The sequence below is a fragment of the Bombina bombina genome, chromosome 4 (assembly GCF_027579735.1).
Source record: "Bombina bombina isolate aBomBom1 chromosome 4, aBomBom1.pri, whole genome shotgun sequence".
Classification (NCBI taxonomy): domain Eukaryota; kingdom Metazoa; phylum Chordata; class Amphibia; order Anura; family Bombinatoridae; genus Bombina; species Bombina bombina.
In genome coordinates this window covers 337825029-337845487 of record NC_069502.1, presented here as the reverse complement: position 1 = coordinate 337845487, position 20459 = coordinate 337825029, and the positions used below count along the sequence as shown (strand labels likewise).

General features: G+C 38.4%; 1 protein-coding gene across 1 annotated transcript in view; it reads left to right on the top strand.

Annotated features, from left to right (window-relative positions):
- Positions 1-20459, top strand: part of VEPH1 (ventricular zone expressed PH domain containing 1) — a 971752-nt gene that overhangs the window by 483234 nt on the left and 468059 nt on the right. Inside the window, exon 13 of the mRNA XM_053711791.1 lies at positions 13254-13424. Within this exon, the coding sequence (XP_053567766.1) occupies positions 13254-13424 (171 nt within the window). The remainder of the gene's footprint in view (positions 1-13253; positions 13425-20459) is intronic.

Genomic DNA, 20459 nt, shown 5'->3' with positions numbered 1-20459 from the left:
GAGCTGATTTATTTAGGGCAATGTCCTACAAAAGGCCCTTTTAAGGGATATTGGTAATTTATTAGGGTTTTTTTTTTTTTTTGGGGTGGCTTTTTTGTTTTTAAGGGGTATAAGATTTTGGATAATTTCGTTTGTTACTTTCTGTAATGTTAGTTTTTTTTTTTTAATTGTAGCAATTGTTTTTGTAATTTTAGCTATTTTCTTTTTTGTAGTGTTTTTTATTTTTTGTAATTGTAGCAATTTTTGATTTTGGTAATGTTAGTTTTTTTTATTTAGATGTAATGTTAAGTTAGTTTGGGACGTCCTAAAACATTTAATGGGAAAATGGCTTTATGTAGCTTTATGAGTAAAAAAAAGTGCCCAAATGTTAATCAATTGCTGCATTATTTTGCACAACCCAAAATTTCCACTATCCAAGCCTATCCTAGAAGTTTCATGGATTGTGGTGTCCTACAAGGCAAATGAGTGACATTAAGCTGTTTTTTGGGGGAACTTAAAGGGACACTGTACCCAATTTATTTCTTTTGTGATTCAGATAGAGCATGCAATTTTAAACAGCTTTTTAATTTACTCTTATTATCAATTTTTCTTCGTTCTCTTGCTATCTTTATTTGAAAAAGAAGGCATCTAAGCTTTTTTATTAGTTCAGTACTCTGGACAGCACTTTTTTTATTGGTGGATAAATTTATCCACCAATCAGCAAGAACAACCCAGGTTGTTCACCAAAAATGGTGCATTTCAAATACAGATACCAAGAGAATGAAGAAAATTTGATAATAGGAGTAAATTAGAAGGTTGCTTAAAATGTCATGCTCTATCTGAACCACGAAAGAAAAAATATGGGTTCAGTGTCCCTTTAATGTGGCTTAACGTACAAAATTGAACCTAGATGTAACCAATTTCCCCCAAACCTCACACAATTCAATAATCTATATATTCAAACATATTCTGAAAATTTCAGGACATTTTGTAAAACATACCAAAAGTTATTCACATTTAACTATTTTTTTACAATCCTAAAACATGTAAGGGCATATTTAACAATGTACGAGCGGACATGATACAAAGTAGCGGATCATGTCTGCTGCACATCGATAAAATGCTGACAGCATAAGCTCTCAGCATTTATTATTGCACCAGCAGTTCTTGTGAACTGCTGGAGCAATGCGGCCCCCTGCAGATTCGAGGCCAATCAGCCGCTAGCAGGGGGTGTCAATCAACCCAATCGTATTCGATCGGGTTGATTTCTGTCCGCAACCTCAGAGCAGGCGGACAAGTTATGGAGCAGCTTGATAAATATGCCCCTTAATGTGAGCAGCTTAATGTAAAAAGAGCTTAATGTACCAAAATGTGCCTAAACATCAATCAATTGTCTTGAAACTTGGCACAACCTCAGTTTTTCACTCTCCAAGCCTATCCTAGAAGTTTCATGGATTTTGGTTTCCCACAAGACAAATGAGTGACATTAAGCTTGTTTTTTAGGGAGCTTAATGTGGCTTAACATACAAAAAAGAACTTAGATGTTAACCGATATTCCCCAAACCTCCCACAATACAATAACCTATCTATTCGAACATATTCTGAAAATGTTAGGACATTTTTTTACAATCCTAAAACATTAAGGGGCCGAATTATCAAGCTCCGAATGGCTGCTAAAGACCGCTGCTCCATAACTTGTGCGCCTGCTTAGAGGTGGCGGACAGAAATCAACTCGATCGAATACGATCGGGTTGATTGACACCCGATTGGCCGCGGATCTGCAGGGGGCGGTATTGCACAAGCAGTTCTGAAGAACTGCTTGTGCAATGATAGATGCAGACAGTGTAGCTACATGCTACATCGTATCATTTCCGCTCGCACTTTGATAAATTTGCCCCAACATGTGAGCAGCTTAATGTAAAAAGAGCTTAATGTACCAAAATGTGCCTAAACATCAATCAATTGCCTTGAAACTTGACACAACCTCAGTTCTTCACTATCCAAGCCTATCCTAAAAGTTTCATGGATTTTTGTTTCCCACAAGGCAAATGAGTGACATTAAGCTTGTTTTTGGGGGCTTAATGTAGTTTAACGTACAATAAAGAACATAGATGTTAACCAATTTCTCCCAAACTTCACACAATACAAATATATACTGTATATATATATATATATATATATATATATATATATATATATATATATATATATATATATATATATATATATATATTCAAACATATCTGGAAAATGTCAAGACATTTGATAAAACATACCAAACATAAATATATATATATATATATGTATATATATATATATATATATATATATATATATATATATATATATATATATATATAAAACATACCAAAAGATATTCACGTTTAACAATACCAAACATATAGGGGCCGATTTATTAAGAGTCGGACGGACATGATCCGCTGTAATGATCATGTCCGCACGATCATTGCACAAGCAGTTCTGGTGATGGTGCAAATGTGCAGCGAGCGGCATTGTACATTAAGCTTGTTTTTTGGGTAGCTTAATGTGGCTTAACTTACAATAAAGAACTTAGAAATTAACAAATTTCTCCCAAACTTCACACAATAAAATAATCTATCTATTCAAACATATTCTAAAAATTTCAGGACATTTAGTAAAGCATACCAAAAGATAAGACCGCTGCTCTTACATTAAGCTCTTTTTACATTAAGCCGTTCACATCACAACAATGTTTTAAGATTGTAAAAAAAAATAGTTAAATGTGAATATCTTTTAGTATGTTTTATCAAATGTCCTGACATTTTCAGAATATGTCTTAATAGATAGATTATTGCATTGTGTGAAGTTTGGGGGAAATTAGTTAACAACTAAGTTCATTTTTCTACGTTAAGCTACATTAAGCTCCCAAAAAACAAGCTTAATGTCACTTATTTGTCTTGTGGGAAACCAAGATCCATGCAACTTCTAAGATAGGCTTGGATAGCTAAAAACTGAGGTTGTGCCAAGTTTCAAGGCAATTGATTGATGTTTAAGCACATTTTGGTACATTAAGCTCTTTTTACATTAAGCTGCTCACATTAAATATTTTAGGATTGTAAAAAATTAGTTAAATGTAAATATCTTTTGGTATGTTTTACCAAATGTCCCTTGACACAGCATCCACTGTTGCTCTGTCACATGGGGGTCTCCACTTCTACCACACTCCTAGGTCTGGTAATAGACAAGGAGGTGGTGTAGGTATTTTACTTTCCTCTCGTTGCACCTTTCAACAAATACATCCCATCTCTTCCCTCACATTTTCCTCATTCGAAACCCACATGATTTGCTTATTCTCTCCTCTTTCTATACGTGTTGCAGTCATATACCGACCCCCTGGCTCCTCAACTCAATTTCTAGATCACTTGGCTGTCTGGCTACCTTATTTCCTTTCCTCAGACACCCCTTCCCTCATTCTTGGTGACTTCAACATCCCTCTTGAAAATCCCACTACCTCCTCCGCAAAACAACCTCTGCAACTCACTTCCTCTTTCGGTTTGTCACAATGGACTAATTCTCCCACTCACAAAGATGGTCACTCCCTTGACCTGATCTTTAACTATCGATGCACTCTCTCAAACTTCACAAACTCACCCTTTCCTCTTTCATACCACCATCTCCTTACTTGCAACATATCATCCCTCCCTACAACTTTCCCTCCTTCTACTCCTCACACCAAACTTCACAGAATAATTATGTCATTAGATCAACAACAGCTTTCTAATTCCCTCAAACCTCTCCTCTCATCCTTCTACTCCTTTTCCTGTACTGACCAATCTATCTGCCACTATAACTCCACCCTTACATCCGTCCTTGACAATCTCGCCCCTCTTACCATAGCTCGGAAATCAAACACTCATCCTCAGCCCGGGCATACTCCTCTGACACGATACCTACGCAGATGTTCCCGTACTACTATTCTGCCCTTAATTTTCATAAGCAACATTACTTCTCTACTCTTATCTCTAATCTTTCTTCAAACCCAAAACGTTTGTTCTCCACTTTCAATACCCTTCTCCGCCCTCCCCCACCTCCTAATACAACTTCTATGTCAGCTCAAGACTTTGCCAGCCACTTCAATAACAAAATCGACTCCATCAGAAATTAAATCAGCTCTCTACATAATTCCTTTCTCTGACCCCCTCAAATGCTCTCAAACAACCACAACCCACATAACCTTAAACTTAGCTCATTCTCCCCTGTCACTGAGGAAGAAGTTTTGGCACTTATACTGCGCTCTCACCTCACTACCTGTCCCCTTGACCCTATCCCCTCACAGCTACTCCCCTCCCTCTCTGCTACCCTCACCCCTATACTCACACACACTTTCAACCTCTCCCTCAGCACTGGTATATTTCCCTCATCGCTGAAACATGCACTGGTCACACCTATCCTCAAAAAACCTTCCCATGATCCTACCTCCCCATCCAACTACCGCCCTATTTCCCTCCTCCCTCTTGCATCAAAGCTTCTCGAAAAATAAGTATATGCATGCCTATCCTATTTCCTTCCTTAAACTACTTTCTTGACCCACTACAATCTGGATTTCATCCCGCTCACTCCACAGAGACAGCAATTGTTAAGGGTACCAACGACCTACTTACAGCAAAACCAAATGGCCACTTCTCTCTGCTTATCCTCCTTGATCTGTCCACAGCCTTTGACACTGTTGACCACCCTCTTTTGCTCCAAACCCTCCAATCCTTTGGCATCTGTGACACAGCCCTCTCGTGGCTCTCTTCCTACCTGTCAAACCGTACCTTTAGTGTAGCCTTCTCTGGGGCCTCCTCTGCCCTGTCACCACTTTCTGTCGGAGTACCGCAAGGCTCTGTCCTCGATCCCCCTTCTCTTCTAAATTTACACATCATCACTAGGTTCCCTAATAAAGTCCCACGGTTTCCAATATCATTTGTATGCCGACGACACCCAAATCTACTTCCCTGCACCAGACCTATCTCCTTCCTTGCTAACCTCCTTGTCACTAACTGTCTTTATCACATCTCTAACTGGATGTCCTCTCACTACCTCAAGCTAAATCTCTCCAAAACTGAGCTTCTTATTTTCCCCCCTTCCTCAAAACTCTCCACCCCCAATCTTTCTATAACTGTCGACAACTCCATCATTACCCTTACCCCACACACCTGATGTTTCGGGGTCACATTTGACTCAGATCTTTCTTTCATTCCTCACATTCAGTCCTTGGCTAAAGCCTGCCGCTTGCACCTTAAAAACATCTAAAAAATTAGACACTTCCTTACACAAGACACAACTAAGATTTTAATCCACTCTCTCATTCTTTCCCGCCTTGATTACTGCAACTCTGTCCTCTCTGGACTCCCCACTTGCCACATAGCTCCTTTACAATCCATAATGAATGCCTCTGCCAGACTCATCTTCCTTACATGTAGCTCTTCATCTGTTGCACCTCTATGCCAATCCCTTCACTGGCTTCCTCTTGCCTCTAGGATCAAACACAAAATTCTCATTCTGACATACAAAGCCCTCAACTGCACTGCTCCCCCCCTATATCTCAGAGCTTGTCTCCAGATACTCTCCCTCCCATCCCCTTCGCTCTGCTCATGACCTCCTACTCTCCTCCTCTCTCGTCACCACATCACACTCCCGTTTACAGGACTTCTCCAGACTGGATCCCATCTTGTGGAACTCTCTGCCTCGCTCCACAAGACTCTCTTCTACTTTTAAAAGTTTCAAGTGCTCCCTAAAGACTCTACTGTTCAGGGATGCATACAACCTACACTAACCTTTCCTAATACCAGTTCCTCTCCTCCATTGCTATCCCCTGAACCCCCTTAGCATGTAAGCCTAAGAGTCCAGCTGTTTGTAGATCACCTTCTTAAGAGCTGACTACAACAGTTCAACTCTTGGCAAGGTCCTCTACCCATTTGATCCCTATATTTGTTTTGTTGTACTCCCCCTTTGTTTATAGCGCTGCGGAATCTGTTGGCACTCTACAAATAAGCGATAATAATAATAATAATAATATGTCCTAAAAATTTCTGAATATGTTTAAAAGATAGATGATTGTATTATGTGAAGTTTGGGGGAAATTGGTTAATATCTAACGGCCAGATTACGAGTTTTGCATTATGAGTGGCTCGCTAATAGCTTGCAAGTTATTTCCACCACTCACCTTTAATATTGCTGCTATTACAGGTTTTGTTGGCAATATAACAGCGTTGAGCTCCATACCGCACACAAATACCAGCTCTGCTTTGAACTGGTTTTACGTGCTCGTGCACGATTTCCCCATAGACATCAATGGGAAGAGCCGACTAAAAAAGCCTAACACCTGCAATAAAGGAGCGTAAAGCTCCATAATACAGCCCCATTGATTCCTATGTGGAAAGAAAATTTATGTTTAAACCAAACACCCTAACATAAACCCCGAGTCTAAACACCCCTAATCTGCTGCCCCCGACATCGCTGCCACCTACATTACAGTTATTAACCCCTAATCTGCCATCTCCAACATCGCCGCCACCTACCTACACTTATTAACCCCTAATCTGCCGCCCCCAACATCGCCGTTGCCACTATACTAAAGTTATTAACCCCTAAACCTCTGGCCTTCCACATCACTAACACTAAATAAATATATTAACCCCTAAACCTTACCCTAAGTCTAACCCTAACCCTAACACCCCTAACTTTAATATAATTAAAATAAATCTAAATAAAACTTTCAATTATTACCTAAATAATTCCTATTTAAAACTAAATACTTACCTATAAAATAAACCCTAAGCTAGCTACAATATAACTAATAGTTCCATTGTATCTATCTAAGGTTTTATTTCACAGCTAAGTTTGTATTTATTTTAACTAGGTAGACTAGTTAGTAAATAGTTATTAACTATTAACTAACTACCTAGTTAAAATAAATACAATTTTACCTGTAAAATAAAACCTAACCTGAGTTATACTAACACCTAACATTACACTAAAATTAAATAAATTACCTTAATTAAATACAATTAACTAAATTACAAAAAATAAACACTAAATTACACAAAATAAAAAATAAATTATCAAATATTTAAACTAATTACACCTAATCTAATAGCCCTATCAAAATAAAAAAGCCCCACCAAAATAAAAAAAAAAATAGCCTACACTAAACTGCCAATGGCCCTTAAAAGGGCCTTTTGCGGGGCATTGCCCCCAAAAAATCAGATCTTTTACCTGTAAAAAAAATATACAATCAACCGCCCAACAGTAAAACCCACCACCCACACAACCAACCCCCCCAAAAAAACTGCCTTAAAAAACATAAGCTCCCCATTGCACTGAAAGGGCACTAACCCCCGAAGATCCACTTACATTTTTTGAAGACCGGACATCCATACTCATCAATCCAGGAGAAGTCTTCATCCAAGCGGGCAGAGGTCCTCAATGAAGTCGGGAGAAGTCTTCATCAAAGCGTCAAGAAGTCGTCCTCAAGGCGGGCAGAAGTCTTCATCCAGACGGCATCTTCTATCTTCTTCCTTCCGACGCAGAGCGGCTCCATCTTCAAGACATCCGGCGCAGAGCATCCTCTTCTTTTGACTCCTCTTGAAGAATGAAGGTTCCTTTAAATTATGTCATCCAAGATGGGGTCCCTTGAATTCCGATTGGCTGATAGAATTCTATCAGCCAATCAAAATTTAAGGCTAAAAAATCCTATTGGCTGATGCAATTAGCCAATAGGATTGATCTCACATTCTATTGGCTGATTGGAACAGCCAATAGATGCAATCAGCCAATAGGATTTGTTAGCCTTTAATTACGATTGGCTGATAGAATTCTATGAGCCAATCGGAATTCAAGGGATGCCATCTTGGATGACGTCATTTAAAGGAACCTTCATTCTTCAAGGTCCAGCGAAAGAAGAGGATGCTCCACGTCGGATGTCTTGAATATGGAGCCGCTCCGCTTCGGAAGGATGAAGATAGAAGATGCCGTCTGGATGAAGACTTCTGCTCGCCTGGAGGACGACTTCTTACCGCTTGAATGAAGTCTTCTCCCAGCTTGATGAGTATGGATGTCCGGTCTTCAAAAACTGTAAGTGGATCTTTGGGGGTTAATGGTTTAGGTTTTATTAAGGGTTTATTGGGTGGGTTTTATTTTTAGATTAGGGACTTTGGGCAACGTAAAAGAGCTAAATGCCCTTTTAAGGGCAATGCCCATCCAAATGCCCTTTTCAGGGCAATGGGAAGCTTAGGTTTTTTTAGGTAGTTTTTTTTGGGGGGGCTTGGTTGTGTGGGTGGTGGGTTTAACTGTTGTGGGGTTGTTTGTATTTTTTTTTTACAGGTAAAAGAGCAGATTTCTTTGGGGCAATGCCCCGCAAAAGGCCCTTTTAAGGGCCATTGGCAGTTTAGTGTAGGCTAGGTTTTTTCATTTTGGGGGGGGGGGCTTTTTTATTTTGATAGGACTATTATATTAGGTTTAATTAGTTATATTTGATAATTTCTTTTTTATTTTGTGTAATTTAGTGTTTATTATTTTTTGTAATTTAGATAAATGTATTTTGATTTTAGTGTAATGTTAGGTTTTAGTGTAAGACAGGTTAGGTTTTATTTTACAGGTAAATTTGTATTTATTTTGACTAGGTAGCTAGTAAATAGTTAATAACTATTTACTAACTAGGCTACCTAGTTAAAATAAATACAAACTTACCTGTGAAATAAAAATAAAACATAAGCTAGATACAATATAACTATTAGTTATTTTGTAGCTAGCTTAGGTTTTATTTTACAGGTAAGTATTTATTTACTTTTAAATAGGAATAATGTAGGTATTAATTGTAATTTTTATTTGGGATTATTGTAATTATGTTAAAGTTAGTGGGTGTTAGGGTTAGGGTTACGTTAGGGTTAGGGTTAGACTTAGGGTTAGGTTTAGGGGTTAATAACTTTAGTATAGTGGCAACAATATTGGGGGCAGCAGCTTAGGGGGTTAACAATATTTAACTAGTGTTTGCGATTAGGGGTTAATATGTTTGTTATAGTGGCGGCGATGTCCGGAGCAGCAGATTAGGGGTTAATAATTTTGTTTTTGTGTTTGCAATGTGGGAGGGCCTCAGTTTAGAGGTTAATAGGTAGTTTATGGGTGTTAGTGTACTTTGTAACACTTTAGTTATAAGTTTTATGGTACAGCTCTGTAACGTAAAACCCATAACTACTGACTTTCAGTTTACGGTACGGATCTTGTAGTTATAGGCTGTACCGCTTACTTTTTGGCCAGACAGGCAAACTCGTAATACCGGTGCTGTGGAAGTCCCATTGAAAAAAGGACTTTTTAAAAAGCACGGTAGTTACGTTGCGTGACGGCAAAAAAAGTGTGTGGTACAGCTGTACCTACAAGACTACAAGTAATAGCAGCGGTAGTGAAAAAGCAGTGTTATTAGGCTTTTTCACTCATAACGCAAAACTCGTAATCTAGCCGTTTGTTAATTTTTCTACGTTAAGCCACATTAAGCTCCCCAAAAAACAAGCTTTATGTCACTCATTTGCCTTATGGCAAACCAAGATCCATGAAACTTCTAAGATAGGCTTGGATAGTTAAAAACAGAGGTTGTGCCAAGTTTCAAGGAAATTGATTGATGTTTAAGCACATTTTGGTACATTAAGCTCTTTATACGTTAAGCCGTTAACATAAAGAGGCCGACTTATTATTCTCTAGCGGACATGATACGCTGTAGTTTAACATTGCACAAGCAGTTCTAGTGAACTGTTTGTGCAATGCTGCCCCCTGCAGTTTTGCGGCGGGGTGTCAATCAGCCCGATCATATAGGATTGGGCAGATTGATGTCCGCAGCCTCACAGGCGACGGACCAGTTAAGGAGCAGCGGTCTTAAGATCGCTGCATCATAACTGCTGTTTCCAGCGTGCCTGAAAACAGGGGCAAAACAGGGGCATCAGGGGCCATTCGGCCTTTGGTAAATTGGCCTCTGAACTTAACGCATGTGATAACAAAATATTGGGACAGTGTACCACATACAGCCAAGAATAACCCATAATGCCCACCAAGTATTTTATTAATATACATTTGGGGGTCAATTTATTAAGTGCTGGGAGGGACATGATTCTCTGTAGCGAATCATGTCCGCCCGACATCACAAAATGCGAAATGCTAGTGCAATGCCACCCCTGCACATTCGCGGCTAACCCACGAAAATCCACTTACAGTTTTTGAAGACCAGACATCCATCCTCATCAAGCCGGGAGAAGTCTTCATCCAAGCGGGCAAAAGTCCTCAACAAAGCCGGGAGAAGTCTTCATCCAAGCGGCAAGAAGTCGTCCTCAAGGCAGGCAGAAGTCTTCATCCAGACGGCATCTTCTATCTTCATCCTTCCGACGCGGAGCGGCTCCATCTTCAAGACATACGGCGAGGAGCATCCTCTTCTTTCGACTCCTCTTGAAGAATGAAGGTTCCTTTAAATTATGTTATCCAAGATGTCGTCCCTTGAATTCTATCAGCCAATCCGAATTAAAGGCTAAAACATCCTATTGGCTTATCCAATCAACCAATAGGATCAAGATCCAGCGAAAGAAGAGGATGCTCCGCATCGGATGTCTTGAAGATGGAGCCACTCCGCGTCGGAAGGATGAAGATAGAAGATGCCATCTGGATGAAGACTTCTGCCCGCCTGGAGGACGACTTCTTGCCGCTTGGATGAAGACTTCTCCCGGCTTGATGAGTATGGATGTCCGGTCTTCAAAAACTGTAAGTGGATCTTTGGGGGTTAATGTTAGGTTTTATTAAGGGTTTATTGGGTGGGTTTTATTTTTAGATTAGGGACTTTGGGCAACGTAAAAGAGCTTAATGCCCTTTTAAGGGCAATGCCCATCCAAATGCCCTTTTCAGGGCAATGGGAAGCTTAGGTTTTTTAGGTAGTTTTTTGGGGGGGCTTGGTTGTGTGGGTGGTGGGTTTTACTGTTGTGGGGTTGTTTGTATTTTTTTTGTACAGGTAAAAGAGCTGATTTCTTTGGGGCAATGCCCTGCAAAAGGCCCTTTTAAGGGCCATTGGCAGTTTAGTGTAGGCTAGGGTTTTTGTTTTTTGTTTTTTGGGGGGGGGCTTTTTTATTTTGATAGGGCTATTAGATTAGGTGAAATTAGTTTAAATATTTTATAATTTCTTTTTTATTTTGTGTAATTTAGTGTTTATTATATTTTGTAATTTAGATAAATGTATTTTATTAATTTAATTTATTTAATTTTAGTGTAATGTTATGTTTTAGTGTGACAGGTTAGGTTTTATTTTACAGGTAAATTTGTATTTATTTTGACTAGGTAGCTAGTAAATAGTTAATAACTATTTACTAACTAGTCTACCTAGTTAAAATAAATACAAACTTACCTGTGAAATAAAAATAAAACATAAGCTAGATACAATATAACTATTAGTTATTTTGTAGCTATCTTAGGTTTTATTTTACAGGTAAGTATTTATTTACTTTTAAATATGAATAATGTAGGTAGTAATTGTAGGCTCGCCCGGAAACAGAGGCAAAACAGGGGCATCAGGGGCCATTCGGCCTTTGATAAATTGGCCTCTGAACTTAACGCATGTGATAACAAAATATTGGGACAGTGTACCACATACAGCCAAGAATAACCCATAATGCCCCCCGAGTATTTTAGTAATATACATTTGGGGGTCAATTTATTAAGTGCTGGGAGGGACATGATTCGATGTAGCGAATCATGTCCGCCCGACATCGCAAAATGCTTGTGCAATGCCACCCCTGCACATTCGCGGCTAATCAGCTGCTAGCAGGGGGTGTCAATCATCCCAATCGTATCGGATAGGTGGATTGGGATGATTGCAGTCTGCCACCTACGACCGCTTCTTAACTTACGTTTCTGGCGAGCCGGAAAGTTTGGGCATGGAAAGCAGCATCCACTGCTTGCTAAATCTACCCCATGGTCTTAATCTGCTGACAATCCACTATACTTTTTACTTTGTTGTATCCTGCTACCTTTTTTTAGGCTTTTTTCCCATTATTAAATATTTTCACTATTACCTTATAATAATTAATTTGCAACATGTTTTCTGGTTTTAATACCTACAATTAAACAACAGAAATTCTAATTTTAAACATGTGTATGGGCAAAAAAAATTGGTTAATCTGAAAGATTCAGTTCGGAATTTTCATCGAATTCAGTTTGTCCGAATTTTGTTCATTGTCGTGGTCAGTTTGTCTGAATATTAGAATACGGAATTCTTTAAAAATTAAATTTGTTCAATTGCATTACGGCCAATGGGATGCCAACAAAAACATTAGTGGTTTACAGTAATCGCGTTCATTCACTAGTATTACCTTTTCCCATCACCTTATTATCTCCACCCTTTCTAACCTTTCACTTCCCACCACAGCAAACTGTTCTTATGCTAAGTTAAAAAAGTGGATTGGACAGCCTGTTTGGCATTTGACGCCTGACTTGCTGGCCCTCACAACAATCATTTAGTAATGCTCAGTCAGGATTGGACAGGGATATTGGATGGTCAGACACCTGTACTTCACTGCAAATGAATGAACTGATTAGTCAAATGATCTCTGCTCTTTTCCCCTTTCCTGTGCTCTCTGCACCTTTTTGTAGCACGAAAGTGCAGCACAAAAAACAAAATGAATGCAACTAACAAACATAATTTTTTTTGTTAGTCAACCATTTTTGTTCCCAGTTTATTCATTATGGGGACTATTGAATGAATGGGCCAAAATTTGGAGGAATACGTATTCGTCAGAAGATGAATGCACATGTCTAATTATTATATTACAGTGATTTACAGAAGTTTGCATTACAGTCATGTTATCAGTTACATTTCTCTGATATGTTATTGTAATACTATGAATGGATCTGACACAATAGCCTTTTCTTAAACACACTCACCATATGTCCTCAATAAAAAGAATAAATATATAATAGTGATATATTACATCTGGGTACCATTACTTTTGCTATCATAATCATCTGTTGTCTCTTTTTATACCACCCTAAGTTATATTTTAGATCTAAGAAAAAGTTTAAAATAGTGTCCATTTAAAATATGATTGTATACATTATGAATACCAGTGTTGAAGTGTAATTTATATTAGAATATACATGTATTTTAACATCTTAAACATGTACATTGGGATTAAAATTCTTTATGAAGATATATGATCAACAAATCAACTTATATCAGTAAAGACAGAATTTGAATAAAAAGAATCCCTATTTGTATTTCACAGAACTGATGAAAATACTTTAAATGGGGAAAACAGAGAAGAGCAAAAGATATGCGTTACAATTCATTCTATTGATAAACAATCTCCAAACGATAATCATGTGCCAGCTAAAAACTGCATCTATGCTGATGATATAATATGTAAAGAACATAACAAAGACACAACAATTAAAAGGTAAGTTGTTTTTTTTATATAATATCCATGCTATTTGCCATTGTATTTCCTTGGTTTCTGGTTAGAATTAGTTTTACTCCCTGTGTAGTTCTGTTATGCTCATTCCTCCCTTGTCGTCTTTCCTCTGTTAGTTGACATCACCACCAGACAATTAGTGTTAATCAAACAGCCTCCCGATAGACTGATCTTAAGTGGTGTCCATTACAGTGCAATGGACTATGTCAACAGAAGAGCGTTTTACTCATCCCTCAAGTGTTTAGTCTTATTAGGTCATGCAAGGATATTCAGCATTTAGAAAATGAATTAAAAACCCAAATTAATATTTTACATAATGGAAGTTCAAGAAATAACTGTCTCTAAATTGAAGATTTGACAACTTTTTTTGGATTCTTCTTTTTTTTTCGTTAAAGGCATGTGTTTTATTAACTCAATATCATACATGTTGCTTAAAAGGACTTTTGATAAAAAAACATTTCTACACTTCCCTCATATTAACGTTATTATTTCTTAATTTAAAGCCTCTTTTCATCCAATAGGAAATATTTTTTATTTAAATTAAGAAAACTCTCCATGAAAATTACTGTTTATGAGGTCGATTCCAATCTTTCTGGTGTGTGTGTGGGGGGGGGGAGTGTGTTCTGATTCTGGAAAAACAGAAAAGGCTGTTTTTTTTTAATTAGCACAGTGATCACAATCATTCCAAGTCAAACATAGCCAAGATTGTTAAAGGGATAGTAAACACTAAAAATGTTAATGTTTAAAAAGATAGATAATCCCTTTATTTACCATTCCCCAGTTTTGCATAACCAACACTGTAATAGAAATATACTCTTTACCTCTGTAATTACCTTGTATCTAAGCCTCTGCAGACTGCCTCATTATCTCAGATCTTTTGACAGACTTGCATTTCAGCCAATTAGTGCTGACTCTTAAATATCTTCAAGTGCATGATCACAGTGTTATCTATATGAAACACATGAACTAACGCCCTCTAGCTGGGAAAACTGTCAAATGCATTCAGTTGAGAGGCAGCCTTCAAGGGCTTAGGAATTAGCATATCAGCCTACCTAGGTTTAGCTTTCAACTAAGAATAACAAGAGAACAAAGCAAATTTGATGATAAAAGTTAATGAGAAAGTTGTTTAAAATGACATGCCCTATCTGAATCAGGAAAGTTTAATTTGGACTTTACTATCCCTCTAACTCACACAAGATTTGGGGGCATATTTATCAAGCTCCGTATGAAGACCGCTGCTCCATAACTTGTCCGCCTGGTTTGAGGCCGCAGAAAGAAATCAACCCGATCGAATCCGTTAAGAAAAACTCATTTTCCCTTGTAGCAAGATTGTCATCTTAAATCAGGTCAGGAAGGAAAGTGCAGGATATTAATTTCCATAAGAAGAAAGTGGCATTGGATACAACTTATCTAATCTTCTAAAATTGTAAAACTGCAAAGTGGCAAAGTTTTAAAGATAGTTCAAAGTTGCAGGTTTCACTGTACAAACCACAATTTCAAAAACCTTCTGTGCATCATTTCCACTGAACTCCTGATCACAATGACACAATTGCCGAGAGGAACCCTGTTCCTAAAGACAATACTGTACTTTACAACACCAAAATGCAAATATGAAATAAAAGCAAACATATTAAGAGTGTGATTGCTAAATGCCATAATTACATATACCTATGTAAATGTCTGCCACACCCACTACTGAGAGACTATACAATACTACTGAATATAGCTATAATGAATCTAGACTATAAATTGATATATACATCTAAAGTGGCATCTGTGTCCATTTCAGAGTGTATTGCACATGTGCAATAGAATAGAATTATTACAAATCATCTTAGAATACTGTCAAACATGTAGAAAAGTTTAGTTTTTCACTTTATCAACACCTTATAGGCCATATTTATGAAGCTGTGGATACAGCTTTAGGGCGCTAGCACTTTAGACTCATGTGACAGGTCCTGAAATGGTAGTTAAGTAGTTGCAACCTTAAAATGGCTTTTATAGGGGGCGAGCCTCCATGCACGCTAAGTGCAAACTCATTCACGACAGTGCATGTATTATTGAAGTTATAATCTGGAACGAGCATTCATGAGTTCAATAATCTATGCACTACTATGAATGAGTATGAACTTAGTGTACACAATTGTGCAAACTTGTTTAAAGGGACAGTCTATTCAAAATTAAACTTTAGGGCATGCAACTTTTCAATTTACTTTTATCATCAAATTTTGGTATTCTTTGTTGTAAACGCTCATATGCTAATTCTAAGCCCTTGAAGGGCACCTCTTATCTCAGTGTATTTTGACAGTTTTTCACATCTAGACAGTGCTAGTTCGTGTGTGCCATATAGATAATATTGTGCTCACTCCCGTGGAGTTATCTATGAGTCAGCACTGATTGCACACTGTCCCCTTATTTCAATTCCTTTGACAGGCTTGTATTTTAGCAAGATTATTAGATACAAGTAATCGCAGAGGAAAAAAAAAACATGTGTTAATATAACCATGTTGGTTATGTGAAACTGGGGAATGGGTAATAAAGAGATTATCTATCTTTTTAAACAATAAAAATTCTGGAATAAACCGTCTCTTTAAGGGTCTATTAGAAAGATACTAAGCAGCTGGTAAGTGTGGTCGAAATTTACAGTTTTTAAGTAAAAATCTTGATTAAAAACAGTCATTATAAGCCTTTTGCATAGAAACTCACAGCTGCTATTTTGTGTACAGGTCAAACCAAAATGGAACCGGGACTTTAAAAAACAAAGAATCTTTGTGAAAGTGGCCAATTGCCCATATAGTGATAGAGTGCACAGTCAACTCATCCAGATAACCTAATAGATGCATTTATATGGGTTCACAGTGGTGCGGATGGAAACAGATTGCAATAATCAATTATGAAAGCCGTGATTATGCAATCTCCTGTAAAAACAAAATTTTAATATTTGTGACAATCACACCAGTGCGAGTGAGAAATACATTCAGGTATAAAATGTTCAAATATAAAATTACACCATTTGTAGATGTAGGTGTCCTGAAGTGCCTATAGAAGTCTGTCCATTCTGTCAAGATATACAGTTGCAAGAAAAAGTATGTGAACCCTTTGGAATGATATGGATTTCTGCACAAATTGGTCATAAAATGTGATCTGATCATCATCTAAGTCACAACAATAGACAATCACAGTCTGCTTAAACTAATAACACACAAAGAATGAAATGTTGCCATGTTTTTATTGAACACACCATGTAAACATTCACAGTGCAGTGGAAAAAGTATGTGAACCCTTGGATTTAATAACTGGTTGAACCTCCTTTGGCAGCAATAACTTCAACCAAACGTTTCCTGTAGTTGCAGATCAGACACAACGGTCAGGAGTAATTCTTGACCATTCCTCTTTACAGAACTGTTTCAGTTCAGCAATATTCTTGGGATGTCTGGTGTGAATCGCTTTCTTGAGGTCATGCCACAGCATCTCAATCGGGTTGAGGTCAGGACTCTGACTGGGCCACTTCAGAAGGCGTATTTTCTTCTGTTTAAGCCATTCTGTTGTTGAATTACTTCTATGCTTTGAGTCATTGTCCTATTGCAACACCCATCTTCTATTGAGCTTCAGCTGGTAGACAGATGGCCTTAAGTTCTCCTGCAAAATGTCTTGGTAAACTTGGGAATTCATTTTTCCTTCGATGATAGCAATCCGTCCAGGCCCTGACGCAGCAAAGCAGCCCCAAACCATGTTGCCCCCACCACCATACATCACAGTTGGGATGAGGTTTTGATGTTGGTGTGCTGTGCTTCTTTTTTGCCACACATAGTGTTGTGTGTTTCTTCCAAACAACTCAACTTTGGTTTCATCTGTCCACAGAATATTTTGCCAGTACTGCTGTGGAACATCCAGGTGCTCTTGTGCAAACTGTAAACATGCAGCAATGTTTTGTTTGGACAGCAGTGGCTTCCTCTTTGGTATCCTCCCATGAAATCAATTCTTGTTTAGTGTTTTTGTAATGCCTTGCTGAGTTTGTGTGGATCGCAACTGGTGATCTAACAAAATTAGTGTATGTTTCACAACTGTTTAGATTGATACTATGTGGAAGTATCAAATGTAACAGATTGTGCAAATTTACTTTAGTTTAAATAAGATCTCTCTTGCAGCTGAAATAAGGTTTATCTTGTTAAAGCAAATACAGGTAGGATGGTATATGACAAAGCTTATCCTGAATCAAGCAAATGCTGTTGGCTACTAAATAGGATGTGATTCCCAATAGTATAGTTGGTTAGAGATTAGTTTTGTTAAGTCGTGACTAAATGCTTGCCAGATGGAATAACAAACAGTAATATACAGTCTTGTACAAAGTTACTGAATAGTGTTATAGCTTCAAGTACCTCTTGTTATCCTTAAGCTCTGGTTTTACTCACAGCGGAAAGTAGGTATCGTTATACTTCAACTCACAGCGGAGATGTGTGGAGGGGCGTCACTTGGTTAGCCGTAAGTTTGATTGACAGCGGAAAGCTTCTGACGTCAAGCGGTCTCGATCACCGCGGCAATCCTTCCAGCTGCAATATCTGTGAGTAAAATTAGAGAATCCCAAATTTAGAAACACTGTTGCAAAGTGTACCTTATATTCCGGAGTGATGCTCAGTAGCAGGAAACTTTGAAGAGTTGCGCTGATAGTAGATTTCCCCAGGGGAAGGTAAAACACTCTGAAGAATTTACGGGCTGAAAGTAAAGTTCCAGGTTAAAGTACAATTTACTCCTTATACCTCATGGAGGATTCCGGGGAGAGATCTGTTAGTTGCAGACCAAAGGAATTACAGAAGGAAGACGTTGTAGTCCGGTAGTTGTTACTCTGTATGGTGCAGGTAACGGAGCAGTTATCCCTGAGAGTGGAATCGAAGAAGCTGTAGTCTTGTAGTTAGTCAGAGGTTCAGAGAATAGACTGCTGTAACAGGAAGAACAAGTTAGATTTCAAAAATCACTCAGAGCTTAGGTAAGCGGCTTGCTGCAGGTAGGCAGGAAACAAAATACTAAGCACTGAACTTAGTAGGCGGGAAGCTTTTAAAGGGGAAGTTGATGAGAACAAACTAGTCTCTTAAAGCTACACTCCTCAACAACTTGAGATCCTGACAGGACCCCCTCCTCAAACAAGCTGATCCTCAGCTTGAGGGCGAGGACGATCCGGATTCTGACGATGGAACTTCGCAATCAATTTAGGAGCATTGAGATTGGAAGATGGTTCCCAACTATCGTCCTCTGCGGAGAAGTTTTTCCAGCGGATCAAGTACTGAAGCTCCTTTCTACAATATCTAGAATCCAGAATTGAGTGTACTTCATACACATCAGTACCTAAATCAGTGACTGTCGGAGGTAAAACAGGAACTCCAGATCTTGTAGGGATGTAAGGTTTGAGGAGAGAAACATGAAAGGTCGGGTGGACCTTCATGGAAGGAGGCAAGCTCAGAGTGACTGCATTTGAGTTAATGACTTTAGAAATGGAGAAGGGGCCAATAAAACGGTGGGACAATTTTTTACTTGGTACATGTAACTTGAGGTTTTTCGTCGATAACCATACCTGGTCTCCAACCGAGTACGTGGGTGGTGTCCTTCTCCTTAAGTCAAAAAATCATTTTTGGTTTGCTTGGGTTTTCTCGTAGAATCCTAAAAGTGTCCAACATAGTATTATTAAATTCATCTATCAGAGGAGAGCTTGACACGCATGGTGGCTGTGAATCAAAACTGGGATGAAATCCGTAATTAGCATAGAACGGTGAGACCCTGGTGGTTGAAGAGGAGAGGCTGTTGTAAGCGTATTCAGCTAAAGGTAAATATTTCACCCAGTTGTTTTGCTGGTATGAACAGAAACATCTGAGATATTCATCGAGCCATTGGTTAACTCTTTCCGTCTGTCCATTACTTTGGGGGTGAAATGCGGTACTGTAATGGTGTGTGAACTTGAGGGATTCACTAAGTTTCTTCCAGAAGCGTGAAGTAAATTGGGTTCCACGATCAGAGATGACTACGGATGGAACTCCATGATATTTAATGACATTATCAATGAAGAGTGAAGCAGTTTCACTGGATGTTGGTACCTTGTGGAAGGGTATGAAATGTGCCATTTTGGTTAGAGTATCTATAACTACGAATATGGTTGTTTGGTTTTTTGATGGAGGTAGGTCAACTATGAAATCCATACCAATCTGTTGCCAAGGCCTATTAGGTATGGGAAGAGACATCAGTAAACCATATGGTGGTTTCTTTTCACTTTTTGAAGTTTGACATTCCACACAGGTCTTAATGTAGTCTGCTATAGTAGACTGCATATGAGGCCAATGGTATTTTCTCCTTATGAGTTCTTCTGTGCGTTTGGTGCCTGGATGTCCAGCTAGAGGAGAATCATGGTATTGTTTTAATATTTTGGTCCTTTGATTCTCTGGAAGGAAGATCTTGTTGTAGTTAGGACCAATAGGTGGTTGTGAGGAGAGCAGATTAATCTTAAGATGATCATCATTGTGCTCCTGAATAAAACGATCAGCTGAAATGATGGAAGTGGGAGAACTCATTCTCAAGGGCGCCATGAAATTTCTTGAGAGGGCATCTGCCTTTCCATTTCTACTAGCTGGTCTGTAGATGATATGGAAGTCGAATCTTGCAAAATAAAGGGACCATTGGACTTGTCTTGCAGACAAGGTTCGGTTGTTTTGCAGATATTGAAGATTCTTATGGTCTGTGTATATAGTAATTGGATGTTTAGCACCTTCTAGCAAATGTCTCCAAAATTCAAGAGCTCTACGGATAGCTAGTAATTCCTTATCACCAATCGTATAATTTATTTCAGCTGATGACATGGTTTTAGAGTAATATGAAATTGGATGAATGGGTTCAGTTAAGGTCTTCTGCTGAGAGAGCACTGCACCTATTGCAACATCAGAGGAATCAACTTCGAGTATATAATGTTGATTAACGTCAGGGTAATGCAAAATGGGGGCAGTGATAAAACTTGCTTTCAGAGAGTTAAATGCTTTGGTA